Source organism: Protopterus annectens, chromosome 10.part0, assembly GCF_019279795.1.
Source record: "Protopterus annectens isolate FY-2018-M chromosome 10.part0, PAN1.0, whole genome shotgun sequence".
NCBI lineage: Eukaryota > Metazoa > Chordata > Ceratodontiformes > Protopteridae > Protopterus > Protopterus annectens.
The window spans coordinates 1591997150-1592023838 of record NC_056744.1 but is presented as its reverse complement, the minus strand read 5'-3'; the positions used below and the strand labels follow the sequence as shown (position 1 = coordinate 1592023838).

The 26689-nt window shown below is 35.9% G+C and overlaps 1 protein-coding gene across 2 annotated transcripts in view; it reads right to left on the bottom strand.

Annotated features, from left to right (window-relative positions):
• LOC122813766 (sulfotransferase 1C4-like) overlaps positions 1-26689 on the bottom strand; it is a 237141-nt gene that overhangs the window by 30299 nt on the left and 180153 nt on the right. For both annotated transcript variants that reach the window (XM_044086257.1, XM_044086256.1), the window contains exons 5-6: positions 20141-20235; positions 10251-10431 (exon numbers count right to left, since the gene is read on the bottom strand). In XM_044086257.1, the coding sequence (XP_043942192.1) occupies positions 10251-10431; positions 20141-20235 (276 nt within the window). The remainder of the gene's footprint in view (positions 1-10250; positions 10432-20140; positions 20236-26689) is intronic.

The window sequence follows — 26689 nt, the reverse complement described above, 5'->3', positions numbered from 1 at the left end:
ATTTTTTTATAAAAAATCAGTTTATGTCCAATATATTTTATTATTTAAAATTAGATATCAAATATATAAACTGATTCTTAAATGAGTTTATTTTTAAATATATAAATTATGCAAAAGATGTCCACAATTAATACTCAAAATACATTATTTAATCCTTAATTTTCTTTCTGTTTAATGCCATCAATTTTAATATTGGTGTTATTGTACTTTCATTTATACCTGGCCATGTATCCACTTGTAATTTAATTTGCCATTGTAATGCTTTTTGTTCAAATATTAAACCCCAAGGTGTTCTAACTTTTATCTCTACATGGTCTATAACTGTAAAATAAAACTGATGGCTATTATACTCATTAATGTGTTTTGCTAAAGCATTATTCGCTTTATTTTTCTTAATAGCGTATTCGTGTTCATAAATTCTTTGAGACAAAGCTCTCTCTGTCTTATCTACATAAAATAACGAACACGAATCACACATAGCTAAATAAACTACAGCTTTTGATCTACAGTTATATTTATTTTTTAAAAAATATTTTTTATTTCTTAAGTGAAAAAATTGTCCTACTTTAATTTTATGGCACCAGTTACAAGTACCACAGTTTTTCATTCCATTTATTGCTTTATTATTTTTTGTATTTTGAGTATTTGATTTTAGTAACTCTTTAAAACTTTTCCCTTTTCTCTACACTATTTTAGGGGAATTGTCAATATATTTCTTACATTGAGAATCATTCATTAATATTGCCCAATTATTCTTAAATATTTCCCTTAATATTTGATGTTCCTGCAAAAAAGTAATGATTAATGCTTTTGTAAATTAATTTTCATTTTCATCTTGGAACCTTAAATTACTATTAGCTATAGAATTTATTATAGTTTCCTCCTTAAAAATACCTGTCATATTTTGGTCTCCATTACTTATGGTATTAATATTAATATTTTGCCCATGTAAAATTGGCACAAAGTGACCATTTAATCTTTTTTGTGTTACTTCTGTAATTAACTTATCTATTAACACTGATGGGTAATTTTTATTAATAAACATACTTCGTAAGAAATTACATTCTATTTGAAATTCCCCAAAGTTAGTAATCATTCGGGCAGCTCTTACCAACTGACCTTTTATAACTGATTTTTTCTGGTGTTCTGGATGTGCACTACTATAATGGAGGAAACTATTAGAATATGATTCTTTTCTGTGAATTAATGAAATATAAGTTTCATTTTCAAAATCTTTAATTAGATTATTATCTAAATAATTAATACTATTATCACTTATATTCCATGTAAATTTAAAAAATGAAGTAGTTTGATTAATATAAGTTAAAAATTCATTCAAAATATAAAAAATAGAATACCCAATTAAAGAGTAAGGAAGATGTGTGTATATATATATATATATATATATATATATATATATATATATATATATATATATATATATATATACATACATATATAGGTTTACTATTAAACATTCGAAAGTCTAAAGAAAAAGAAAGCCGAACAGTACAATGGTCGGTAAAGAAAAATGTGAAAATGTATGTTTCTGTAGAAAATGTCGAATTCGACTTTTTACAGCAGTTTCCGGAAATGCCATCCTTTTTGTGCCATCCACTGTGAAACATGCTTCTGTGCCATCCAAACTAAACAAGTATAGCAATGTATGAACACTAAAACAGATTGTACCATGTAAAAACATAATTTTCAATCAAATGTGTAGTAAATCAGAATAATCCATGTCCCAGTGCTGATTTAACATAACTCCTGAATACATAATGTACCGTACTATCATCACATGATGAGTGAATGTAGAAATCAAGAATATCAGTAGAATTTTCCAATCGATAGTGTTAAAATGGCAATGATATGCCATTAGCTGTACAAATCCCAGAGGTGTAAATTCATCACTTTTAGCTAATAAACATTGTATCATATGTTCTTTATCGGTTAGTGTACGTTTTTTAGGTGTGGAAGGAACACAGCATAACATTTTCTGCTTAAGGTCTTCCAAGTGATTCTGTACTAGGCAGATAGCATGTAAACCATCTGTGATATACACGCCTTTCTTCCCTAGTAAACTCCTTAATCTGTGATGCCAGCCTTCCACTGCATTCTGACTCCTTGGGTACCCATAGTGCAAGTATATGACTGATTCCAAAATGACACCTCAAACAGAGGGGGGTTGTCTCTCAGAGGTATTACCATACATGCTATAACATCTAGGATGACCTAAAGTGTAATTATTCTTGAAGAAATCACATAAACCTGCACCTCTGTCACCCAAAGCCTCTTCAATTGAAGTTAATGTTTCCAATACACATTCAGTATGTATGAATGCCAAAGCAGGAATTTGTTTACAAAGTAAGACAAACTGTGTGTCATTACCATACACTGTAGTCAGATTAAGCTTCTGTATTTGCCTCCACAGAATCTGGCACAGGTGAAACCAGCAACCTTTAGCTGTACTATTAGGAAGGTGCTTCACTATGCTATTCACAGACCCTTTTTCATAGGTTCATAGATTAGTACTAAGCTAACTGTCCTTGCAAGCCATTTTAAGCCTAGCAAGTTATCCCTTGTGAGACTCAAACCCTGCACCTTGTGTTTATAAGGCAAGCACCTTAACCATCAGGCTACCTTCCAACCCAAAATCCCTTCCAACTCAAAATCACTTAGTACCATTTTAGAACATAATCGCTGTTGTTATTCTTCACAAATAGAAAGCAATGTAGACCAAAACTTGTCATAACACTCTTCACATTTTGAAGGGAGTATACCATAAACAACAGGCACAACTTTAGTGTGTTCACTACCTTCCAAACTGCAATGCACTGAGTACACCTGCTTATATTCTTGAGTACTAATAGGAAAAGTCCCATCCACCAACATGAAGTCCGAATTACATAGTAGATTTAGATTACTTTCCATTGTCATGATAATAACATCATTGTTATGACTCCTTAATGCACTATGTTTAATGATAAACTGTCCCTATTTTAAAGGTACCATTTCTGGGGTGAGATCCTTTAAACTAGCCAAGTTCACTTTAGGTAGTGTACTACTCCTACGCCTAAGCCTACATGGGTCCTCTAATGTCTGTTCAGCTCTCCTTTTAATTTTATCATGGACCTTTGTTTGTTCTACTCTTACAACATCAGGCGCATGAAAATGTTCAACACTTTTCAGTAATTTTTCACCACTATCTACTGTCTCAGTGATACACAGGCCCTTACATTTCTGCTTACATTTCAGTATACAGCACCAATAATTCCTCACTAACATTTTTCCTCCAGATAATACTGGTAGCCATCTATGCACAGTATTGACCGTCCCTTTTGTGACATTACAGTGGAATAACTATTGCCAAGTACTCCTGGATAAGTCAATGCATGTTGCTCAGCCATCTTATTACAGCACACCTATAATTAAATCACATTTTAAACATTACAAACTTACACATGTTCTGCTTAAAAGATAATGACAAAATTCCGGTACACTAAACATGGTTTTGTACTACAACAAGCATGCACTACCTGTACATAACATACATTTCAGTGACATCAGTAAGTAATACTAGCACTTCAAGGACAACATGTACACAACATCAACCCCATCTGACATCTATTCCTCTTATCGGAATGCATGTTAACTATAATATTACCTATACATGCAGCAAATGTCAATAGTACTTTAGGTATTCATTTATATTTACACAACATTACATACTAAACATTGTCACTTTCTCCACACTATTAGCACTTTCTATGATCACAGTTCAAACGATATAAGTGTTTTGTATGCATCAATGTATATCAACTATATGCATACATATGCCTCAATAACAGTAGTTTCAGCAACAGTAATACATTTCACTTCATGTCTACGGCGACATTTTTACAACACAGATACGTTCCTGTTTTATTACACCTGTCAACAACATCAGATTATGGTACACTTACTAGTTATTCTTTAATACATCAAAAATGCTGCTTCCGAATGTAGTCTTGCACATTTACCTATTGATACACTAGAATGCTGTGTTGACATCTATTAGTATCCCATCCATGCAGTACGCACATTTTCCACACATCCTAAATGCGAATACGTTTCAGTGTCATTCCAAAGTGTGAAACTAAGGTGATGCCGTCATCGTAAACAGTGGATTCCTTTCTGCGATGATCATATGTGTGACTGCAAGTATTTTATGACAATATGGAGTTTGGAATTATAATCTGTCGACTATACCATTATTCGGACATGTGTCTGACGAACATATTATAGGCATGCAAGTGAGAGTCGACATTATATATATATATATATATATATATAAATAAATTGAATATTTAACATCTATAGCAGAACTTTTTTTAGTCCATTTTACTTATACAGAGGATTGTTGTGCTTATATCTATAAAAATATAGAATCAATGTAGTATTTATATACTATTTCTAAAATGGGTGGACATGGTGGTGCAGTGGTTAGCATTGCCCCCTCATAGCAAGAGGTTCTCTGGTTCAATCCTCAGCTGGGGTGCCTTATGTGCGGAGTCTGCATGTCCTCCCTGTGGTCACGTGGATTTCCTCCGGGTGCTCCAGTTTCCTCCCACATCCCAAAGACATGCTGCAGGTGGATTGGACACTCTAAGTTGGCCCTAGGTGTGAGTGCGTGTGTGCCTTCTGTGGAAGGTTGGGCGTCGGGATGGCAACTTAACACTGTAAAACTCCACTGTCAGTCATGAGCAGACAAGTGATCCGCTGTGGCGACCCCTAACTGGGAAAAGCCGAAAGAAGAAGAATACTATTTCTAAAATGTCTATATTTAGGGGATAGATTATGTTATGTCAGCACTACTGTTTTATTATAATATGTAATGTTATCTAAGAATGACTGTTTGATACCATTACAGTTATAGAAGACAGAGTAGTATATAACTATATTTATAATAATTAAACTAAACATATGGGATATATGTAGTTGTATAATTATTTCATTTTTATGATGATAAGAAAAGCTTACCTTGCAGAGAAAGCATAACAGTAAAAGGCTTACTTAATAACATAGTGCCCACAGGTATAACAAGATGTAGAAGTATAGTGTGCTTTAGTTCATTTGTTTTTTATTGTTTTTTGTTTCTCTGTAGTTTTCCAGGTTGAGTTAGATCCCAATCTTTTAAGAGAAGGGTTTGCCCATTCCATTTCTTCTATTTTTTTCTAAGATCTTATGATTTTTAACAAAAATCAGTGCAGAGTCTAGGTCCACAAATACACTGGGTCCTTCTGGGATGAAAATCTTCAGCTTTGCAAGAAACAAAAGAAGTGTCTTCACTTGTGCTTTCTTCAGTCCTTTAATCAGAGGTAAGAATATTTCCTTTTGGCTATTACCACAGATGAATAGTCATTGTCATGTATTATTGTGTCATTGAATTTTATCGGAGACTTTGACTAGGCAGTTTTTAAAAGTGATTCTTTGTCAGATGAGGAAAGAAATTTGACTATAACAGATCTAGGTTGTTTTTTATTGGTGGCATTAATAGCAGTTGGTGACCGGTGGGCTCTTTCTATGCCAAATGACATAGCTTCTGGAAGATCAAGAGTTTTTGGTAGCCAGGTAGTAAGAAAGCATGTCATGTCATTTCCTTCTATGTTCTCAGGTAATCCAAAAATCTTTAGGTTGTTTCGACCAGATCTATTCTCAAGATCATCTAGTTTATTTTGCAGGATGGTGTGGTGTTTTGTTTAAGTAAGAACTCTACATTATTTTCACTTTCTATTATTCTGACATCCGTGTCATTTAGTGCTTCTTCTATGCCAGTTATCTGGATTTTTTTGTTGTTTTAAGTCCTCATGAAGTAGATCCATTTGTTTAGTTTTTTTGTTTCTTTAACGTTGTCTATTTTGATGTCAGTTTTATCAATCTCTGTATGTAAATCCTGGATATTTGTTATCAGAGTCTGAAGTTCTCTTTTGAGACTGGATTCTTGACTGCTTGTATTTGTGAAGCTCAAGTTGAATTTCTTCTTCAGATGAGAAGTAGTTTGTCAAGTAAAATTTTGACTGGAAAATCCGTCTTCTTTTCATTTTTATTTTTTGTAGATATTGTTGTAGATGATGTTGATTATTATAGGTTTAGCCAAAAAAAAGTTCCAAATTTTTAGTTAGAAGACAAAATTCCAGTGTAGATAAGATTTCTTTAGTGGAGCTATTGAATTCTGCTGCTACTCTGTGCTCATCTTGGCCACACCCCCTAATGAAATCTTTTCTGAGCCTGGCTCTTGGCTGAGTTACTAATTTTTGTCATTAGTAGCAGGCCAAAATGTAGATGAGAGCTTGATACTAGAGCATCAGTTACTATACTCCCTGAAACTGTTTATCATCAAAGGATTTACCATCTGCCTCACAGGCCAGTGAAATCATTTGGAGGATGTACTCTGGAGAATCTATTCTACTGACAGAACTGCAGATATCAACATTCAGTTACATGGACAAACTGCAATCTTGCCCTTATATGTTGTCAAAAATAGTGACCCAATCTTAATCATACTGTTGTGTTTGGAGAAAAAATAAGATTCAATTGGTCTGAGGTCCATAACACAAGAAAAAAAATGATGACCTTATTATTGAGATAAGCCAACATTTTGAAAGAGAACTTGGACGGGAATCACTCTGTTTGTGAATGCTAGGTCTAGCAGTCATCCAGAATGTGTGAAGGACAGACCTGTATCATACACTGTATGGTCCTAAGTAGAAGCATATAGACTACCTGATCAAGGCAGGAGTACCGGTACCAGACTCAAGGAGTGAACAACATCCATTATTCCAGCCTTTAAGAGAGACATGTCTGTTATGGTCTGCTGGGATTTGAAGATAACAATTTACCCCGTATTATGCACAGACTAGTATACCCTCTCTCATATAGAAAACATTTTTGCAGGCTTGGCTGAAGCAAAGAATTTTAGGAATATTGACTTGTGCCAAGCTTCCCTACACATACATGTTGACAAAATATCATAATTTGCAAGTATTATCAACAGTGGGTCAAAATTCAGAAACGTGATTTATTATTAGCAAAAAGGATTGAGCTACTGTTGTTTCCTGGAGTCCATATTTATCGGCCTTTTTTTTTTTTTTAAACATGTCTGTGTCTCCAGTAGTTTGAATGCACTTATGCACACTAATACTTCTCCAGTGTCCAGATTTTTGCCTCATATTTTAAAGTATTCCTTGCAAAATCTGTGGTTTCCGACTCATCATTGTGTCGTAATGTCAGTAAATAACAGCGTACGTTTCTTTTCAGACTTCATCTCCTTCAAAGACAGCAGAGATTCCCACAAGGAAAGTATGTGCTGTTGTTACTTTGTCACTGCTTACTTTGTTATCTGTTCTGTATGAATTTTTGTATGTTGAATTAGGTTCATGCCATCTGACTTGTGGTCATCTTTTCTTGATTTAGGCAGTAAACGTGAAAGGAAACAAATGGGAAGAATGATGCCAGCTTTGGAGGCTGCTTGCGAGAACAGGTAATGGCATCAATGTTACGTCCTATATGAATCCAGTGTGCAATTGCTCATAGAAGCTACCTGTGTATGTATACAGCTTAGTCTGTTCCTGATACTTAAACACTGTAATCTGACAGTAGCAAAAACTTTGAAGATCAATTCTGAGTCTTACATGCACTCATGTCACTTGAAGTATCCAAATTTCGCAACTCCAAAAATCTGGTTGCAATAATATGTAAGTACCCCTATATATTTTTCATAACTAGAAAAAAGAGAGATATTTGCATATTTAGTCAGAGATACCTTTTGCTATAACTATCTTTGAGAGTTACACGGCATATGGTCAGATTCTTTTTAGAAACACCTCATGGAATCTACAATCTCACCATGTGTCTATTGCTTCCAGAGAATTCTGGCAAAAATCCAGGCAATATGACTGCATATCACCCAGGCCATCAAAAAGACTCATCAAAAACTAGGCTTCCTCTACTGAAATAAACCTTACCTCACACACTCATCAAGAGAATCCTTATCATCATCCTACCTTCTCCCCTCCCTTCTGTATGCATCACCTATATTAACCAACATTCAAACCACCCTACTAAATTAATTAGATGCACCTTTAACAAAATAGTCAACTTTGCAGCTAATACATCCTACCGTACACACCACTGCTTAACTCTAATGCATCCTGCCACATACACCAATGTTTAACACTAATGCATCTTACTATACACACCACTGCTTAACACTAAAGCCTCTTACCATACACACTACTGCTTAACACTAATGCATCCTCCCGTACACGCTACTGTTTAACACTAATGCATCCTACCGTACACATCACTGCTTAACACTAAGGCATCCTACTGTGCATACCACTGCTTAACACTAAAGCATTGTACCATACACACCACTGCTTAACACTAATGCATCCTCCCATACATGCCACTGTTTAACACTAATGCATCCTACCGTACACACCACTGCTTAACACTAAGGCATCCTACTGTACACACCACTGCTTAACACTAAAGCATCTTACCATACACACCAATGCGTAACACTAACGCATCCTACCGTACACACCACTGCTTAACATTAATGCATCCTACTGTACACTCCACTGCTTAACACTAAGGCATCCTACCATACACGTCACTGCTTAACACTAATGCATCCTACCGTACACACCACTGCTTAACACTAAAGCATCCTATTATACACACCACTGCTTAACACTAAAGCATCTTACCATACACACCACTACTTAACACTAGTGCAGCCTACTGTACAGACCACTGCTTAACACTAATGCATCCCACCGTACACACCACTGCTTAACACTAATACATCCTACCATACACACCACTGCTTAATACTAATACAGCCTACTGTACACACCACTGCTTAACACTAACGCATCTTACCATACACACCACTACTTAACACTAGTGCAGCCTACTGTACACACCACTGCTTAACACTAAAGCAACCCAATGTACACACCACTGCTTAACACTAAAGAAGCTCAGCTAGCTAGAACTACTTAATCACCTTACACTCCCTCAACTTTAAACCGCCTACAATATAATACACAAAGCACAGACATGCCCTTCTCTACAAAACATTCTCAAGCACTACTCTCCACCATGTTGCCTTTTCTCAAGTAAACAAAGCCTATTAATAACCTCCAAATCCCATAATACAGCTGGAGACTCACTTTACACAACTTATGTCAACAGACAGTGGAACTTCCTGTCTGTCTCACTAAAACAAGACAGCTGTGCATTTAGCCTTAAGCATAACCCAAAACAAAACAGCACCTAAACTCCTCCTGGCTCTGTTCTTGTTCACATGCTGAATGACTCTCTCTCAGATTTCTAGATTACTTTATCTTGTAAATGTAAATAAATCCTGTCTATGTTTATAACTGTATACTGCTTTTCATTGCTTCTTTGTGTATGAAATGTGTATATTGCTGTATATATAAATGTAACCTGTTTATCATTGTATACCACTCCTACAGAAATCAAATTGTATTAACCTCTGTCTTGATTGTATTACCCATTGTATGATTCTAAAACCCCATTTCTACAGTGGAACAACTGTTAGGAAACTGATTCTTTATTTCTCTGTAAATTCTTTGTAATTTTTATAATTTGTATAACTGTAATAGAGCTTTTCTCCCTGAGCCTCTACTGAAAATGAGCTCGAGTGCTCAGTCAGACCAAAGCAATAAATAGATAAATAGATAAACAGATAAATAAATAAATGACATGCTTCTTGTGTTTGAAGGTCTTCAAAAATCAGTCTTCACAGACTATACGAGATAATCATTCAGTAATGTTTGTAAAGCAAAAGGTTTCTGGTGGGCAAAGTGGTCATCAGCATATTTACTAAACTTTATTCTTCTGTTCCACCTGCTATATCCAGACATCTGATGGACATAGCTGTGGTTTACATCTCAGATGTGTCCTGCTGCTTTGTCACCTCTGTTTCTGTTTATTCAGCTCCTCCTGCTTACTGAATTATTATCAATGCTTTAGATGTAGGACTGCCTTCATCCTGTGAAATAACTAACTTCAGTCTTCAGATCATCCAAGTGATGTGCCAGAAAAATCACAAATTTTATGAGGAACAGACCAAAAATATAAGGCAAATATCTGGACATTGTGGGAAAATTTGTACAGTTGAGAGGTATGATGGAAACTATTTCATTCATTATTAAAGTGAAAGAAATGTGCCTTACCTTTTCTCATGAAAGCAGAGATAGTGTGATCAAAAATTGGTGGTGGGATTGTGCTGTAATTTGTCATTGGGTTCTTCTTCATAAACTCAAATGATGTGTGTTGGTAAATCTTCTCCAAAATGTTGTCTGGTAGATCTGCATTCAAGAACTGCATCACACGCTGGATTTCCCGCCTTGGGCTCTGTCAACAATAAGCAGCAGACAGGTGACCTGGGATATCACAGGTTTTCTAAATCATCAGTTATTACAAAGAGTCTGAAAATGTTCTGGGTCTAGCAGATGAGGAATTGTCATATAGTGTGGATTTATTACTTTAGTTATGTAAACAAAGTAGTGTCACTCAATATGGCACATATAATTTAAGTAAGAAATCATCACATGGGTGGAGACTACTATCTTCAGTCATATAACAAGAAATCAGTGATGGTGGTGGAGTTAAGACCTATAAGTCAGGAATAGTCACATAGGTTGAATGTTTTTGGTCTGGTAGCAAACTGAATTATCCATCAAAGCAAGGTGTCTTAAGTGTCCCAATGTCAAAGTGTCTCACAAGAGTGGATTTTGGTGCCTGCTCTTCCCTAAAAAATATCACATTTACTTATGCTGGACAGAGTGCGCATTTCACATCTTAATGAGCAGTCTTTAAGGTTGAAGCAGGCAGTTTTGGATTTTATTTTACATAAGTGGCAAAATCCATTCTGCAGGAGTTGAGTCCAGTCAAAAAGCCTTAGGTGAACAACAGAAGAAAATAAGAGCTTGCATGGTATATACACTAATTATCAGGGGGAGGTTATTCTGAATAAATTATGGCTAAACTGGCAGTGTTACAATGAAAGACTATGCATTCAATCATGAAGGTTAAAACTGGTGTAACGGGTTTGGGGTTGGTGTAATGGTTAAGGTGTTTACCTCACACATACAAAGTACAGAGTCTGATTCTCAAGTTTGGAAGAGAAATTGGCTAGGCCTAAAATGGCCCTCAAGGGCATGAGCCTAATACATGACTATGAACTAAAGACATACATGTTGACAGGTAGCACATGTGTGAGCAGTCTTGGTAACTTGGGTGTAGAAGGCTGTTGGTTTAATTCTTATACCAGGCAGCTGGATACATTTTTCCAGTCCTGACATTGCAGTACAGCATGGGGTGGGGGTGGGGGTGGGGGTGCTGTACTCCTGAATGTGATGCCCTTTGGATGAGATGACAAACCGAACACCATCTGCCTGAGATGGTGGTAGTTCAAGTGGAAGTAAAAGATCCCATGGCACTTGTAAACAGTAAGGGTCCTTTATTTAATACAATACAAAACATATACGTATTTACAAAATTCTACATATTTACAGGTACATATATACACATTTCTATTCCTTACTATTTTTTTTTTCATTTTTCCTATAACATCCTATTTGTTACTCTTCCATAACTGACCCCCATTCCTTCTTCCGCAACCATAATTTGATTTTTCATGACATATCTGCCAAAATCTATTTCCCATTAAACAAAATTGCATTCAGTTTTTCATTCGAACTAACCCATATTACATAAAATAAACTCTTATCTACCCTTCTCATCTATTCTTTCTTCTTATACTTAGAATATCCATATATAATCATATTCATCCCTATATTGTTTATACCATTAATATTCTCAAAACATTTGATTCACACATTTTTCTTTCCAGAGTTTCACCGCTCTTCACATTTCAAAAAAAAAATGCTCTGTTGACTCTTCCTCCCCAGAAAATTCGCACACCCATTCAGCCTTCTTTTTATATCACATATTCCTCTTTACTTGTAACTTATTTATTACCAGTCTCCACAGGAGATCTTGACAATCTACTATCTTGGTATACCACTTTTTCTTGAATTTAATGACTTTAATTGCGTCTTCTGGTAAATGTTCCTAAGGATTTACATAATTATTGTTTCTTCATATTATTATACTGCATCCTCCTATTTTTTTTTCTATATCCTCAATTTTTAATTTCCATTTTAGTATTTTTTTTGATAATTTTAATTTCTTTATTCACATGTTCTTCTTCTCTTTTTCTTATTTGCATCATTTCCCAGAATTTTTTTTTGCAATTATATTTAAACTTTCTCTCTATTAATGTATCATTCTCATCCTTTACCCACTTTAATACTATATATAAGTTTTAAAAATTAGAATATATAACTGCATTTAATAACCCCAATCCCACTTCACCTTTACTCATACAACACATCTCTATCCAGTGGGTTTAATCTTGAACCTCATATGAAAGAAAACCACAACTGCGCAATTTATTTTTCATATTTTGGTGGGACTATATAAACATTTGACATATATATTACTTTTCCAATTAATACTGAATTAACCAGATAAACATTTTTTCCTGAATGCTAATCTAGATGAGCTCCACATAAGATATATTCTTTCATTTCTTTTATCAGTCCTTCCAATTACCTCATGACTATATCATTTTGCCCTAAATTTTATTCCTTGCAAAAACATTTCATTCATTGAAAAACATACAACCCTAATTTTCACCACATCATCCAAACTCTTACTTTTATCTTTATTCAAGGTAATACTTATTTCCTTTAAATAGCCATTCAGACAAAGCAATACTTCCCTCAACCATATTTTTGTTATTAATAACTACAGTTATATCATATGTGTATGTCAAAACAAACCAAATCATAACCTCCTTTTGCATTACATATCTAACATCTTTCATTTTATAAGCTGCTGCACTTGCTATCACATTCATTACCAATGCAAACAATATTCCACACATGGGACATCCTTGTCTTATACTATACTTCATGCATATTTCTTTACTCAGACATTCATTTACTAATACTATCATCCTATTCCATCCATCCATCCATCCATCCATCCATCCATCCATCCATCCATCCTCAACCCCTTTTCCCATTTTGCACATGGGATTGGTGTGTCACTTCCACAGTAACAATCATCTTGAACCTAGGTTTACACTACCAGGTGGCTATCCCTGCCGCAGTAGTTCATTCACACCACACACTCATGCACACACTCTCACCAATGGCCAATTTAGTGTGCCCAATCCACCTCTTTGAAATGTGGGATGAAACCAGAGTACCTGGAGGAAACCCATATGACCGCAGGGTGGACATGCAGACTTCGCACCAAAGGCACCCCAGCCGAGAATCGAACTGGAGAACCTCTTGCTGTGAGGCAACAACGCTGCATCACCGTTGCCATCCCAACTATCATCCTATTATTTTATTTTTTTATTATTTATTTTACATTTGTTGACCGGGATAGTCCGACTGAGCCGAATAGCCCTTTTTCAGCTGAGGCCCATGGAGAAAATCTCCACAAACATTACAATAAAGTTTAAACATAAGCAATTAACAAAAATGATTTAAAGAGAAAGTTTTTATGATAAAAGTAAATAAGGAAGCAGTATAACAAAATCAATGCAATTTTATCAATAGAACAAGAAGAAAAAGAATCAGTATTATTTGCTGTTACTGTACATCAAGTTTGAGGGAGAGATATGAGAGATGCATATTTTTAATAATGGTGTAAGGAAGTTATCATTCATATGCAAGATTCCAGCTCCAAGAGAGGTAAATAAGGCTAGGAATAGCTAAGAGGTAAAAACTAAGTAGAGGTCAGTGAAGCAAAACAACATAGTGGGCAGGCAGAGGACTGTCTTAGAGATAGTAGGAAAAGATTATGAGGAGTGAGTACAGTGGCATATTATGATATAAAGGAATATACAGTCTTCTAATTCTATTACCTGTTCCATACATCTCCATAACATTCCACAAAGCATCATGTCCCTTGGTTTCATATGCAGTACTAATATGATCTACCATAAGTTCCACATCCTCCATTTTACTTAGAATATCATCCACAATTTCTCTCAAAGCCAGTGATAATTCTTGCTATCTCTTCCGTTTTATACTATGTATAATTTCTTCCATAGTATCCTTCATACTTCCGTCCATTCTCCTCTGTACTATTCCCATAAAAAACATTTATAATCCACATTACTTATTGTGATGGGGGCTCTATTTTTTATTTAATTCTTCTACTCTTTCTTCCATATAAGTTTTAATATCTCACTACATAACTCTTCATAAACAAAACCTTTCTTCAACCATTCATTTAGTACATTATCAAAATACCCTCTTTGTCAGTCCATTAATTTCTAGTACATCCCTTACCCTAAACCATCTGGGCCTGATACTGAATTCATTTCAGATCCAAATGTCCCACTTCTATAAGTACATTTACTTTTACTCCACACAACTAACTTACCACATTATCATTTTCTGTATGTTTTACAGTTTGATCTGTCAATCTTTCTTTTTACATCTTCCTCTTAAGTCACAATTAAAGTCCTTTGCAATTATAATTTGCACATTAACCACTACATATTCTAATATTTGATGGAACAGCTTCTCTTTTTCCTTGCTGCTTCCATAAACATGTTCTCTCTACCTCACATCCACATCATATAGCACATAGTCTTTTCAACCTAATCAATGTTACATCTAATATTCTCAGGGTTTCTTTACACAACACAGCCAAGCCAAATTCCTTTCACTTCCTAAGTTCCTTATTATTCTGTTTGTAGTTTTTCTTCATGTGTCAGGAATCTTTCGTCCTCTAACAAAGCAGCAACATCACATTTAACAATATTCCTATCCTTCTTACATTGTTAATAATACTGAAAATAGTATAATATTGTTACTTTTCTTTCTTTTTAATGTTCAGGGAAATATTTTAAATGTTTTGTTTTGTTATTTTTGCTCTTTCCCTATTGAATATTTTTCTTGGGCTTATGTGTAAACAACCCTTGATTCTCAGAATTTCAAAAAATTCTTAGTGTCATTCCTTTCTCCTGACCTCCCTTCCTGTATGCAAACACTTCCCTCCTTTCTACCCTCCATATTTTTTCTTCTTCTACAGTTTCTTCTTTACCTAGTAAACTCTCTTCCTCAGCCTTTTGTTGTTCTTTTTCATGTACACTTTCTTCCCCCTTCTTGTCCCTTTTTATGCAGCCTGCATGAAGGGACACACCTCTTTTGTTGCATGCTATTGTTCCCTACACTGGTTACATTGTATCTTATCACAATCATTAATTGAATGAGAAATGTCTCCATAAAAGAAACATTATTTAGGCTGGCCAGCATATCTGAATGTCCCTCTATGGCCAGCTACAAAAATAACTCTTGTCAGGTGTGCCACCATGTTTTTTTATTTTCACATTTCAAAATAACTTCCCACCTCCAACCTCCATTCCATAAGTTTCTCTGATCTCTAAGTTTTACAATGTAATCAACAGTTTCACAGAAACTCTGTACGCATTTTTAAACATCTTCTTCTTCCTGTTCATCAGTTCTAAATTGCAGTGTAACATTTTTTTTTAACATTTAAGTTAAATACGACCAGAAAACAAATAATTGCTCCATGGATAAATATATTTGTTTTTGCCACACAGTTCAAGAAATTTCAATGTCATTCCTTAGATTCAGATGTTAAGTCATGTGTTCTTCTATGTATAAAAGACCGATTTTTTGAGTGTAAATCCTAGAACAGTTAACACTTTGTCCCATACATCCTATCTGTCTATTACAGTATCATTGTTGTTCTTATTCTCACAGTTTCCCTTCTCTTATTTTTTACAAATATTTTTATTTACAGTTTGCTGCTGTCTCCACCTGTTTTCACTGCTGCTTAAGTTGTAACTGCAGCACTCTCTGCCACATCACCTTGATTCCTTCTCAACAGTACCATCCTCACAACTTAAGAAAAAGTTATCTGCCATCTCACCCCATGAAACAGCACAACTGTCACTTGGTTCATCCTGCTCAATTATTTTCAAACTGAACTGTAAGACCTCCTGACACCAGTTCTGTTATCTGTACCACTCCAATGGATTCACTTCATTTTCTGTTGAGACAGCTAAAAGCTTCTCAGTTGCATCATCCACTACACATGAATCTTTATCTACATTCCGATTCTCCATAACAAATGATTTTCACTCGAAATTCTTATTTTCTACCTCCAAACTCCCCATGACTTTTCTCTCCTGCTTCTCCATGCTGCTGCTGCTGCCACATCCCTTAGACCTCTTCCTTGCCACTATAGCAGCCCTCTGGCGCCATCTAGCAGCTCCAAAATGAAAAGAGTAGGAGAGATTCCCCAGTGCCCTAGCCAAATTTCCCCTAGTCAGTACAAATATCAGCTCAGGTCTCCCCTGAAAATAGACCATTGGTCTAATGGGATTGACCTCACCAATAAAGTTTAAATAAAATAAAAAAATGGATTCCAGGACAACTGATAATAATATAACTTTTCCGTTGTTGAAAAATATTCATATATTGTGTATGCACTGACAATGAACAGACTGACACTGAATTATTCCCGAAATGCTGGGAGGTCAGCCTGTTATTTGTAACTATTTTTTCTTCAGGGAGTAGTTATTATAAAACAGTAATAATAATAATAATAATAATAATAATAATAATAATAATAATAACAATAGCAATACTAATAAATAATACAATGACAGCACGTATACAATCTAGTGCTTCCATTTGAATTGCAAGTTGGCAGAGTATTACCTATAAAATCTTCTGCAGGAGGGAAGAATAAAGTGCCTGTTTTGTTAAGGATAATGAGTCATGCTGGCTATAATAGGAGATTTCAGTTCCTAACAGTTGTGACAAAAACTGAGGTGAGGTTTTTAACTGCTGTGCATATGAACATATAAGCAACATTAGGATAAGATATCTGGTTTTGACTTACATACTATTACTTCTCTTGCAAACATGGTTAGACTACACTGGCTGTTTTAAACATTTTTTTGTGGAGGTTGTATATTGCTGTGGACATATTAAACAATGTTTCTTATGCAAATGGGCAAAGCTTCTTTACCTTCTTCTAAACAATTATAGATTGTGATGGGTCAGTGTTTTGTAAGGACTCATTAATGAAATGTGGCATACAGGTTCTTTGTCATTTGAACTGATTTTAAGAGTCGTAGGGCTATTAAAAGGAGGAATAAAATTAGTAGTATGGTAACAGAAAAAAAGTTGGTTAGCCTTAGATCAGAGGTGAGATTGTATGGAATTATGGTAGGCTTGATTTAGTTTCTCTTTAGCAAACCACAATCTGATAAATGCATTTGATCAAATATATTTGAAGTTGCAGTTTATTTTTCATGTGGGGACAACCACCTATATTTCCCTGTATCTCATATCTGATGCCACATAATTGTAGTGTAAGTTATAACATATACAGCTTTGAGCCTGTTTGATGGAAAACTTTCATAAGACTGCAGTTTGGTCCAATCACTCAAAAGAAAAAAGAGCAAACCACCCAGTTCCATTAAGTGGTCTGTTTAAAACTGCCCTCTACTCAAGGAGGTGCTGTGGGTTCTACCTATGTAGATGCATGTAGATATATAAAGCGCATTCACAGTTTTAGGAACTTTAATTTTGTCTAGTCCCAGCCTATAAACTGTTGTTCACCCATAAGAGTGAGTGAAAGAGAGGGACTAGCAGTTTGAGAGGAAACTAATTAGCAATGGAATTCAAAGGCAATAAGAGAAATGAGAAGACGGACATGCAATCAGGAATGTGAGATATAAGCAGGCTTGAATCAGCTAGCACAGCATGGGCCGCTTACGTTTTATGCCACTGCTATCTCAATATTTTTCTTCTTTCCCTCATTTGCACCCCTGTCCTTCACTCCAGTCTAGCTATTCATCATCGGACGGCAACTAGAAAGACTAATATATATAAAGTGTCAAAAATTGTAAATTGTAGTGGAAAATAGTTTTCATTTCTCACGGAGTGTTTTTCTCCCTTTAGATATAACTTATCACTAAAGCAAATAAAAGTGGACCCAAGGGTAGTGACATTTCACATTCCATTATAACTGGCTTCTCGTCTTTCATTCCGTGATAAAAGTAAATAGTTCCTATCTCAAAAGTTCTGCTGGGCATGCCAGCTTCATGGAAACTGCAAGATACAGGAACAATATGACATGACCCCCCCCCCACCGAGGAAGTAAAACTATTCACTAAATATGGGATTCCCCTTCCCCCTTCCCATCTTCTAAAGGCCTGGCTTCTTTTGGGCATGCAGGTTATCACTGATGCATTAGATACCGTAACTCAGTGCCCATCAGCAGCATTAACAGGTTCTTTGTGTGTGTGTGTGTGTGTGTATGTGTGTGTGTGTGTGTGTGTGTGTGTGTGTGTGTGTGTGTGTGTGTGTGTGTGTGTGTGTGTGTGTGTGTCTGTGAGACTCTGCATTTAAATCATGTTCAGCATAAACCACAGGCAAGTGCCTTTACAGATCAGAAGTTACAGTTTTTAATACCATATTTTGTTTATCTTAAACCCACAAAGATGCCTCCTCACACAAACAGTGAAAGGGGGTGGGGGAAGCTGCTTCACAGATGTCCAGTCATCAAAAGCGACATGACAAATCATTGCCAACCAATATGGTTCTATTGCATGTCCAGCTGTAATGACAACAATTTTTGGAAATGTGTGCAAACACAAAGCATTATGGGTGACCTGTCCAGTATTCCTTATTCTATAATAACATGGATATGAGTTGAAATATGTATACACCTGCTAGACATAGCTGTGGTTATTTTGCTAGCAATTTGAGTGTGATATTGACTTATTGTGGAACATGATGCATACAGACTACTACCTATTATTAATTCTTCTTTATGTGGCCCATTGCAAAATGTCTGGTAGTCAGGACTATAGCAGCCTTTTGGCATTAGTTTATTTTTCGTTGCTGGACCTCAGGCTGAACTATAATCAAGTTTCTTTATGGTTCACTTTTAGCTGAGTTACATCTATGTGTATGTATGTGGAAGCAGTTGTGTATCACAATGCCCTCTGCAGTCAGGCAATGCATAAACCTAAATCATCCATATTGGGGGGAAAGTCCTGACATTGCAAAGAAAACATATGAAATGGAAATGTAGTGTTTTATATTTCATTATTATGTAATTAAGCTGCTTAAAACTAATTATCTGACAAACATTAAAACAAAAATGCAATGCAAGAAAGGGTGAATGTGAAGGAGTTTAAAAAAAACAGAGGATTTGGGAGTTTAGTATAAAGGTTATGGAAGATCTTGTGGGAGAACTTTGCCCTGGCTATAAATGTCCTCCATTATGCTACATCTTTCATGGATCATTCTCCTACTTTTGAGATTTCATATGGATTAACTGTCAGAGCAAGATGGCTTGCTGGTTATGCTATGACAGATGCTGAAATGGACTCCCTAGAGTTATCTGCCAACTATCTCTTGACAACTCTTGCTTCTTCCTCAATAATTCTGACCTCTTGCTAAGTGTAGTTTTTGATAGTAAGGTCTGCAAAGATTATCTACATCCTTATACTCTCTGCAATGTCAGGTGACTATTGTTAAACCAAGATATCTCTTGCCTTGTAATGAACAGCAGGAGATAATGTGCCAATTTAGAACTGACCAGACAACCAAATATAGAGCCAAATGCAAAACATATAGAATTGTGTTAACCAAAAACACCCAACAGAAAATATATATAAAAAAATCCATTCTCAAGCATATAAGAGAATATAAAATAATAGGTACTGTCTTAGTTGTTTGGGAGTGGCATTCTGATATATCTATATATATATATATATATATATATATATATATAAAATATTATATTATATTTTATATATATATATATATATATATATATATATGTGTGTGTGTGTGTGTGTGTATATTGTCAATTCAGAAACTGCAAGGTACTCACTGCTGCAAAGAACTCTTGAGGTAATGGAATGATAGACTGTCTAACAACAAAATAAAGCCATTATTAAGAGTCAAGTCACACATACCTCTTTAATGTCTTCATAGAAGATGTAGAGAATATTATGATGGTCTTTTGCATCCCACCATCCCTGAACGTGCGCATACCAGGAACCCCAGCACACTGCAACAAGGGTCAAAAGACATAGCATAATTAGTATTTTCACAGAGTGCCACAGAGCTTCCACAGCCAACATAACGTTTAAATGATCGAATGTTGCTCAGGCATAATCACTTAATTGCAGGTAATGCTGTTTGGGTAAACAGTGAGAGATGTACTCATAAGAATCCACAAGTGAACAGTGAATACAAAAGGTGTACTCAAACCAGCATAAGCAGGCAGAATGGGCCATTTCACTATTATTATCAAGAAACATACTTTGCAGAATGAAATAAACTGATACCACAGAAGGAGGGGCAATGGAAGACTCTTAGAGAAAATGGGGATGCTGATATCAAGGTAAAATGAGGGGTGCACTTACACTGCACCCAAACAAAAGACATAGCAGTCTGCACACTTCATTACTCACTTTGCTCCTGTCTTTTCTTCACCTTTTGTACATCTATTTCATGCATTTGTGAACTGTGTAATTCTTTTTTGCTGCCTGCTCAGGTACATTGTTCCATTCTCGCATGTGAAGAATTTCCCCATTCACCCATTATTAGTGAAACAGTACTTACTTTTATTGACTATGAGTTAGCCACACTATAAATTCAACTTAAACGCAAACAGTAGTCGGTGTCCCTGCTGAATGGTGCTGCACCAAAAAACACCAAATCTGTAAGATATCGTAGTGAAGTACCAAACACAGTGGAGCGTGCAGTATTCCAAATAAATCACAAGTGGCTGATTCAGATCTGATGAAGCGTGGGTGGACCACGCAAAAGCGCTTATCTTCTGTATTTTATTAAAAGTTTTGAACTTTTCTTGAGTTGCCAGAGTTCTTCAATCAGCCACTTGTGATTTATTTGGAATACTGCACGCTCCACTGTGTTTGGTACTTCACTACGATATCTTACTTATAAATTCAACTTACATATTGCTGAATTTCTTTCTTTCTTTCTTTATAAACCTAACTTGTTGCTGAATAAAAGACATGCCAAATGAAGCATTTATGCTATTTACTGCTGCTGTAACCCTATAGACAGTCACATTACAGTCATATTCACTTATCGAATATCACATTCACATACACATAGTAACACCTGTACATGCAACACCTCCTGCTAAGTTACTCAACTCTCTCTGAGACTTAAGAATATTTGCACGCAGCAGCAAATGTATCATTACAGCTGTTCCACATGGTTTTCTATTGTTTGAAGGAAAAACAAGACTTTCTACACAGTACATATTATCTAAAGTACTGTTATTCTAGCACAACATTATGTGTATAATGAATATTCAGAAACAAACAGCTCAGTGCATTAAGCAAAATAGTATGAATAGGGGCTCCCAGTTTTTGCTTCTGCCTCCAAGAAAAATATTGCCACACTCCAGACTATCTCTAACAGTATCTGTAGATTCATTGCAAACTCTCCTGTCTGTGAATATCACTGTATCACCTTAGAAAATGCCAAATGGCTACTCAGAAAACAAAGATCTAACCTAATCTTTGGATCCCAGCTCTACAAACTGCTACAGTTCCGCGTGTTCATTCCCCTTGCAGCTAGACTTCATGAAAAATCCTCTCCATACAACCCAAGACACTACTTACAAGCCACAGCAACTCTCATCACTCCTAGAACCAAACTCCACAACACTGTACATGCTTTCTCCTCTCAGGCACCTACCCTTTGGCAAGCTCTTCGCATTGGCATTAATGAAATCAATACTTATTCCAAATTCTGAATGGACTCATAAAGTACTTCTTTCAAGCTAAATGCCCCTGCTTCAACACAAGACATATCACCTGACCTTTCTCCTTTTCGAGTCTCTTCTCTCTCAAGATGCACTGAACATTGAGCCACTTTAGTAATTAATGTATATTTTGTACATTATACTGTACTTTTTCACTAGAATGTATATACACAGTTATTTCTATGTAATTGGTCTGAACTACTCTGTTATTGCTTACATTTCTGTATCATTTGTTTGTGAAATGTTTTGTATTTCACCCGGGGCTGAGCCTGAAATTGGTTGGTAGTGTTCAGTGCACCACCCCAGTAATCAAATATAAATAAACTACAATAAAATAAATGTTGAGCAGTGACACGCACAGCTGAGCAATTTAGAGACACACAATGCATTATCTGGCTATCACAGAAATAGCATGGCATGTATCCCATGCTAATCCTCACATAATGACATGCAAATGAGTGTCAACGTGTTAATGAGTGCCATTACACAGGTAAATGATGAAGTCAAACATGGCAGTGCAATTCAGAAAAGTATAAAATTATCACGATAATCAACAGTAATTGTCTGATCTGCACTTCAGTATCTTATGACATTCACAAGTGTCACTTTCATAAAGACATGAGGAGTATAGTACCTGTGGTAGATGGACAGCATGCGTTAGTGATTGTCTTTGGAGCCAATGTCTATGATATTGCATGTCGTCGTCCTACATTATACAGAAAGGTCTGCCAGCTATGATATACCATCTAGCTAATTACTGTGAAAAGCTGAGAAATAGGATTCCTTATATAGCTGCTAATACTTAGTTGCATTATTGTTAGCCAAAGTGACTCTGCTGTTGTCTGACTGGATCTGATTTTGGATTAGATTTATTAATTTATGGTCTGAATACTTCCATTTTTTTTGCTCTTATGTTACAGTTTGTTTTGTTTTTAATTTTGTTTTTCCTCTAAGTTTTTTTTTTCTTTTTGGAATTTTAAAAGTTTCTGGCTAGGGTCTGTTAGAAAAGAATTTCACTCAGTGATTGAAAAGGAATCTAATCTATCTAATTATTTGGAGGAGCTGAAAAATATAATTTGTTATTTGGCTGCAAGTATTTTTTGTATCAACTGAAGTGTTGTGTGACTCTGCTGTTATCTCACTGCATTTGATTTTTCTCACTCACCCACCCTATCCCTATTGTGCTTTTAAAGTAGGTGGCGTTTTAGCTGCTCCTCCTACTACAAATTTGAATTTGGACACTCCTGCCAGTCTCATCTCATCTGTTCATTCTACTGGACACTAAAAGATCAAATGGGAAGGCCTTCCATTTAGACTCTTAAACGTTTGAATCATCTGTTTCATACCATTCATCGCACTTAGTACACATTGCAAATTTCAAAGTATTAATCCTTTTTTCCGCCTTACTTTTAAAATCTTTAACATCTGGGACTAGGCTACCAAACACTGCTGAGCATATGAACTACTCCTCAGGAATCATCTTGGGATTATTGCTTCTGTTTTGCTTCTGGTGAGAGAGGGAGTAAAGGGACATTTTTCCCAGCATTCCTAGAGATTACCAAACACTGAAAAGCCTGAAAATTGCTTCTTTGGAGCCAGATTGAGATTAATGCTACTGCTTTGTTCTTGGTGACAGAAGGGGCAGTGGCACATTGGTTCTTGCTGGTATCTGATAAGGCTGTGTGTATGGGACTTTACTGAGTGGTCTGGTAGCAGTGTTGTTGAGAACCTCTTCAGGGACTGTGTGCAGTTTGGCTTTTTGTTGCATCTAGCTGCTGTAGGTTCTATTCAGTGTATCTACGAAAGGATAATAATAGCAAGTGTACTGAACCCACAAATATCTGGATTAATACTACTTCTCACAAAGTCGCTTGTTACTAATGCTACTCTTTCTGCTTTTCACAGTAGAAGGAGCAAAGTGTACCCATATGGGTGTAAATGACCTGAGATGTACCTCCCTGGACTATATGGAGAGAGACTTCATGGAGCTCTCTAACTATGAGTCCTAGGCCAGTATTAACCTAACAGTGAGCCGCATTCTGTCTCCGGGATTATGCCACAATATGAACAGAAGATAATTGACTTTAATAATTGTCATAGTTTTTGGTGTCTTTTAAATGGGAGGTACAATATTTGTCAGCCTGGGAGGATATGGTTAAGAGGCCATGCTACTTTGTCAGGGATGGTCTGTACCTGTCCCTGCTAGGCTTTTGAATATTGGCTAAAACCTTGTCCATCTGGATAGTTCATGTTGTACACTTTACCAACCTGAAAAATCCTTCTGGCATACAAAAACTAGCCCAAGATAATTTAAAGGTGTTATTGCTCACCCCTAGAAGTGTGAACAAGAAACTATACTCCCTGCAAGCTCTACTCTCCTTGGAGAATTTAGAAGACTATGCAGTTATTGAGACATGGTTTAAAGCAGGGGAGAGCATCCCAGCAGTGCAGAACTATAATGCCTTCCAGACATTTAGACCAACTACTGCACATGAATGGACAAAAGGCAGAGGTGCCTCAGCTTACAAGAAAAACAAATACATTTCAAGGCTGGTCAAACCGTATGATGAGCTTCAGCGTCTCCTCATTCAAATTACAATAGGCAAAGTCCCATGCCATAGCCATAGGTCCCCTTCAGTGACACAGGAAACCAATAACACATACTTAAACATACTGAAGATACTTGCCATTCAATCCAACACCATATTCATGGTTGATTTTTCCCCACAGTAAACTGGGAATCATACGTGACCCCAAACATGCAAGCCGAAAGATTGCTGGATTTTGTAAAGACAAACAACTTAAATCAGCTTGTCCTTGACTTGGTCCCACAAAACTAAATACCCTTCAAGAAGGCCAGAAACAGACCAACAACTGGTGCCAGAGCCACCGTCTTAACACTCAATGCCAAGAAAGGCACAATAGTAATGTTTGGAAATATGGCTACACCTGGAAACTACCACATTGATAATACACAGCTTATAGTAGACTCAGTGGTCAGGGATTTGGGGACACATGTACAGAATAACCTAGCCTTTGCCATCATGTGTTTATGATAGTAAGGAAATCATTGTATTTTATGCAACTTATAAGCAAAAGTATGGCATCTAGGTTCAAGGATGTCATTGCTCCACTGTACTGACCCTCAGCAGGGTAATCAATGTGTACCGTGTCCCCCTTTGTTATGTACCTGACCATGTATATGCAACAGCTGGAGCATCCACAAATGTTCCTTGTGAAAAGAATACAGTGCATAAAGAACATGCCCTGTGCAGACCACCGAAAAGTCCTATCTGTGTACTCAGTCTCCTACAGACTACTGAGAGGCAGACTATGCCTACTCTACAAATGTTCCTCTAATCCCATTCTGTTGAATGCTCACAAAACAAATAGCATCAGAATTATACAATCTATGAACCTAAACCTCATTGGCAACTTAAACTGTACATGCTGGAGGGACAGGTATGTGTCTCAGAGACTGCACATTCTCTGGAACAAGTTTCTGATCCATGTGAAACAGAGTTCTTCCCTAATCCAATTCATGTGTAACTTGGACCAGTTGATGGGGAATTGAAAATTTAACCCTGGTCTGGCACCTATGTGTATATTAGACAGAGGCAGACTGTAAATGGTAGACCAACCATGCCCAAACCTACATACACCTCTAAAAATAACCTTGGGGTATCAAAACGTGTCAGACATATTTGGGGAAGCATGGCTAAGCTTAAAAAGCCCCCCCCCCCCCCAAGGTTGTTAGCCTAGTAGTCACTTATGAGTCTATGGACCCGACTAACTGCAATACATACAGACCACTATATTTATTGAATACAGATTAATAATATTTCTGTATCCACATATGTAGGAAGATTGAAGATCCTTCCATGAGAATTAGTAACGGATGATAAAACAGGGCTTGTACTCTGTAGGCAGACACAAGATAATAGAAAAATAATTTTAAGATTGATAGATTATGTCAACAATAAGAAAGAATACATTTGGGATACTGAAAATGCTTTCAGTTCAGTTAATTGGGAGTATCTGTTTTTAACACTGGAAGAATGTAACTTTCCAGAAGATTTATTTTTTTCTTAATAGGACATGTTAAAATAGGAACCTTTTATTGCCATTAACAGAACTTAAAAAGGGAACAAAGACAGCTTGCCCACTTTTCACCCATACTATTTGCTTTGGTAGTGGAACCTCTTACAATAATGATAAGACATTAATATCTCAGGTATAAAAATAGGTATTCATATGGATCAGAGATGCTTCTGTTTGCCAGTGATATATTACACATAATTACAAATACCAGTACATCATATAAATATATACAAGAAACAGCTAATGCTTTTGGAAAGAAACTTTGTTTGTCTTTTAATGAGATCAAAACTGAAGTACTGTATTGATCTTTAACAAAAAATATGACATTATTATACCTGAAGGAAGTAAAATTCATTAAGACAATAAACAAAATATCTATGAATACCACTGAAGTCCAATTTGGAGGAACTAATTGATAATTACAGCAATGGCATTCTCAGTATCTGTAGTTTAATAGATAAATAATTGTTTTTTCTACCAAAATTAATTTGCATGCCATAATGTACATCTTTGCTCTGTAGTAAAGAACAAATAGAAAATTAATAAAATATTGGTTAGTTTTTATGTTCATCTAGGAAAGCCAGAATAGTGTATATTCATCATCTAGCTATGCATAAAA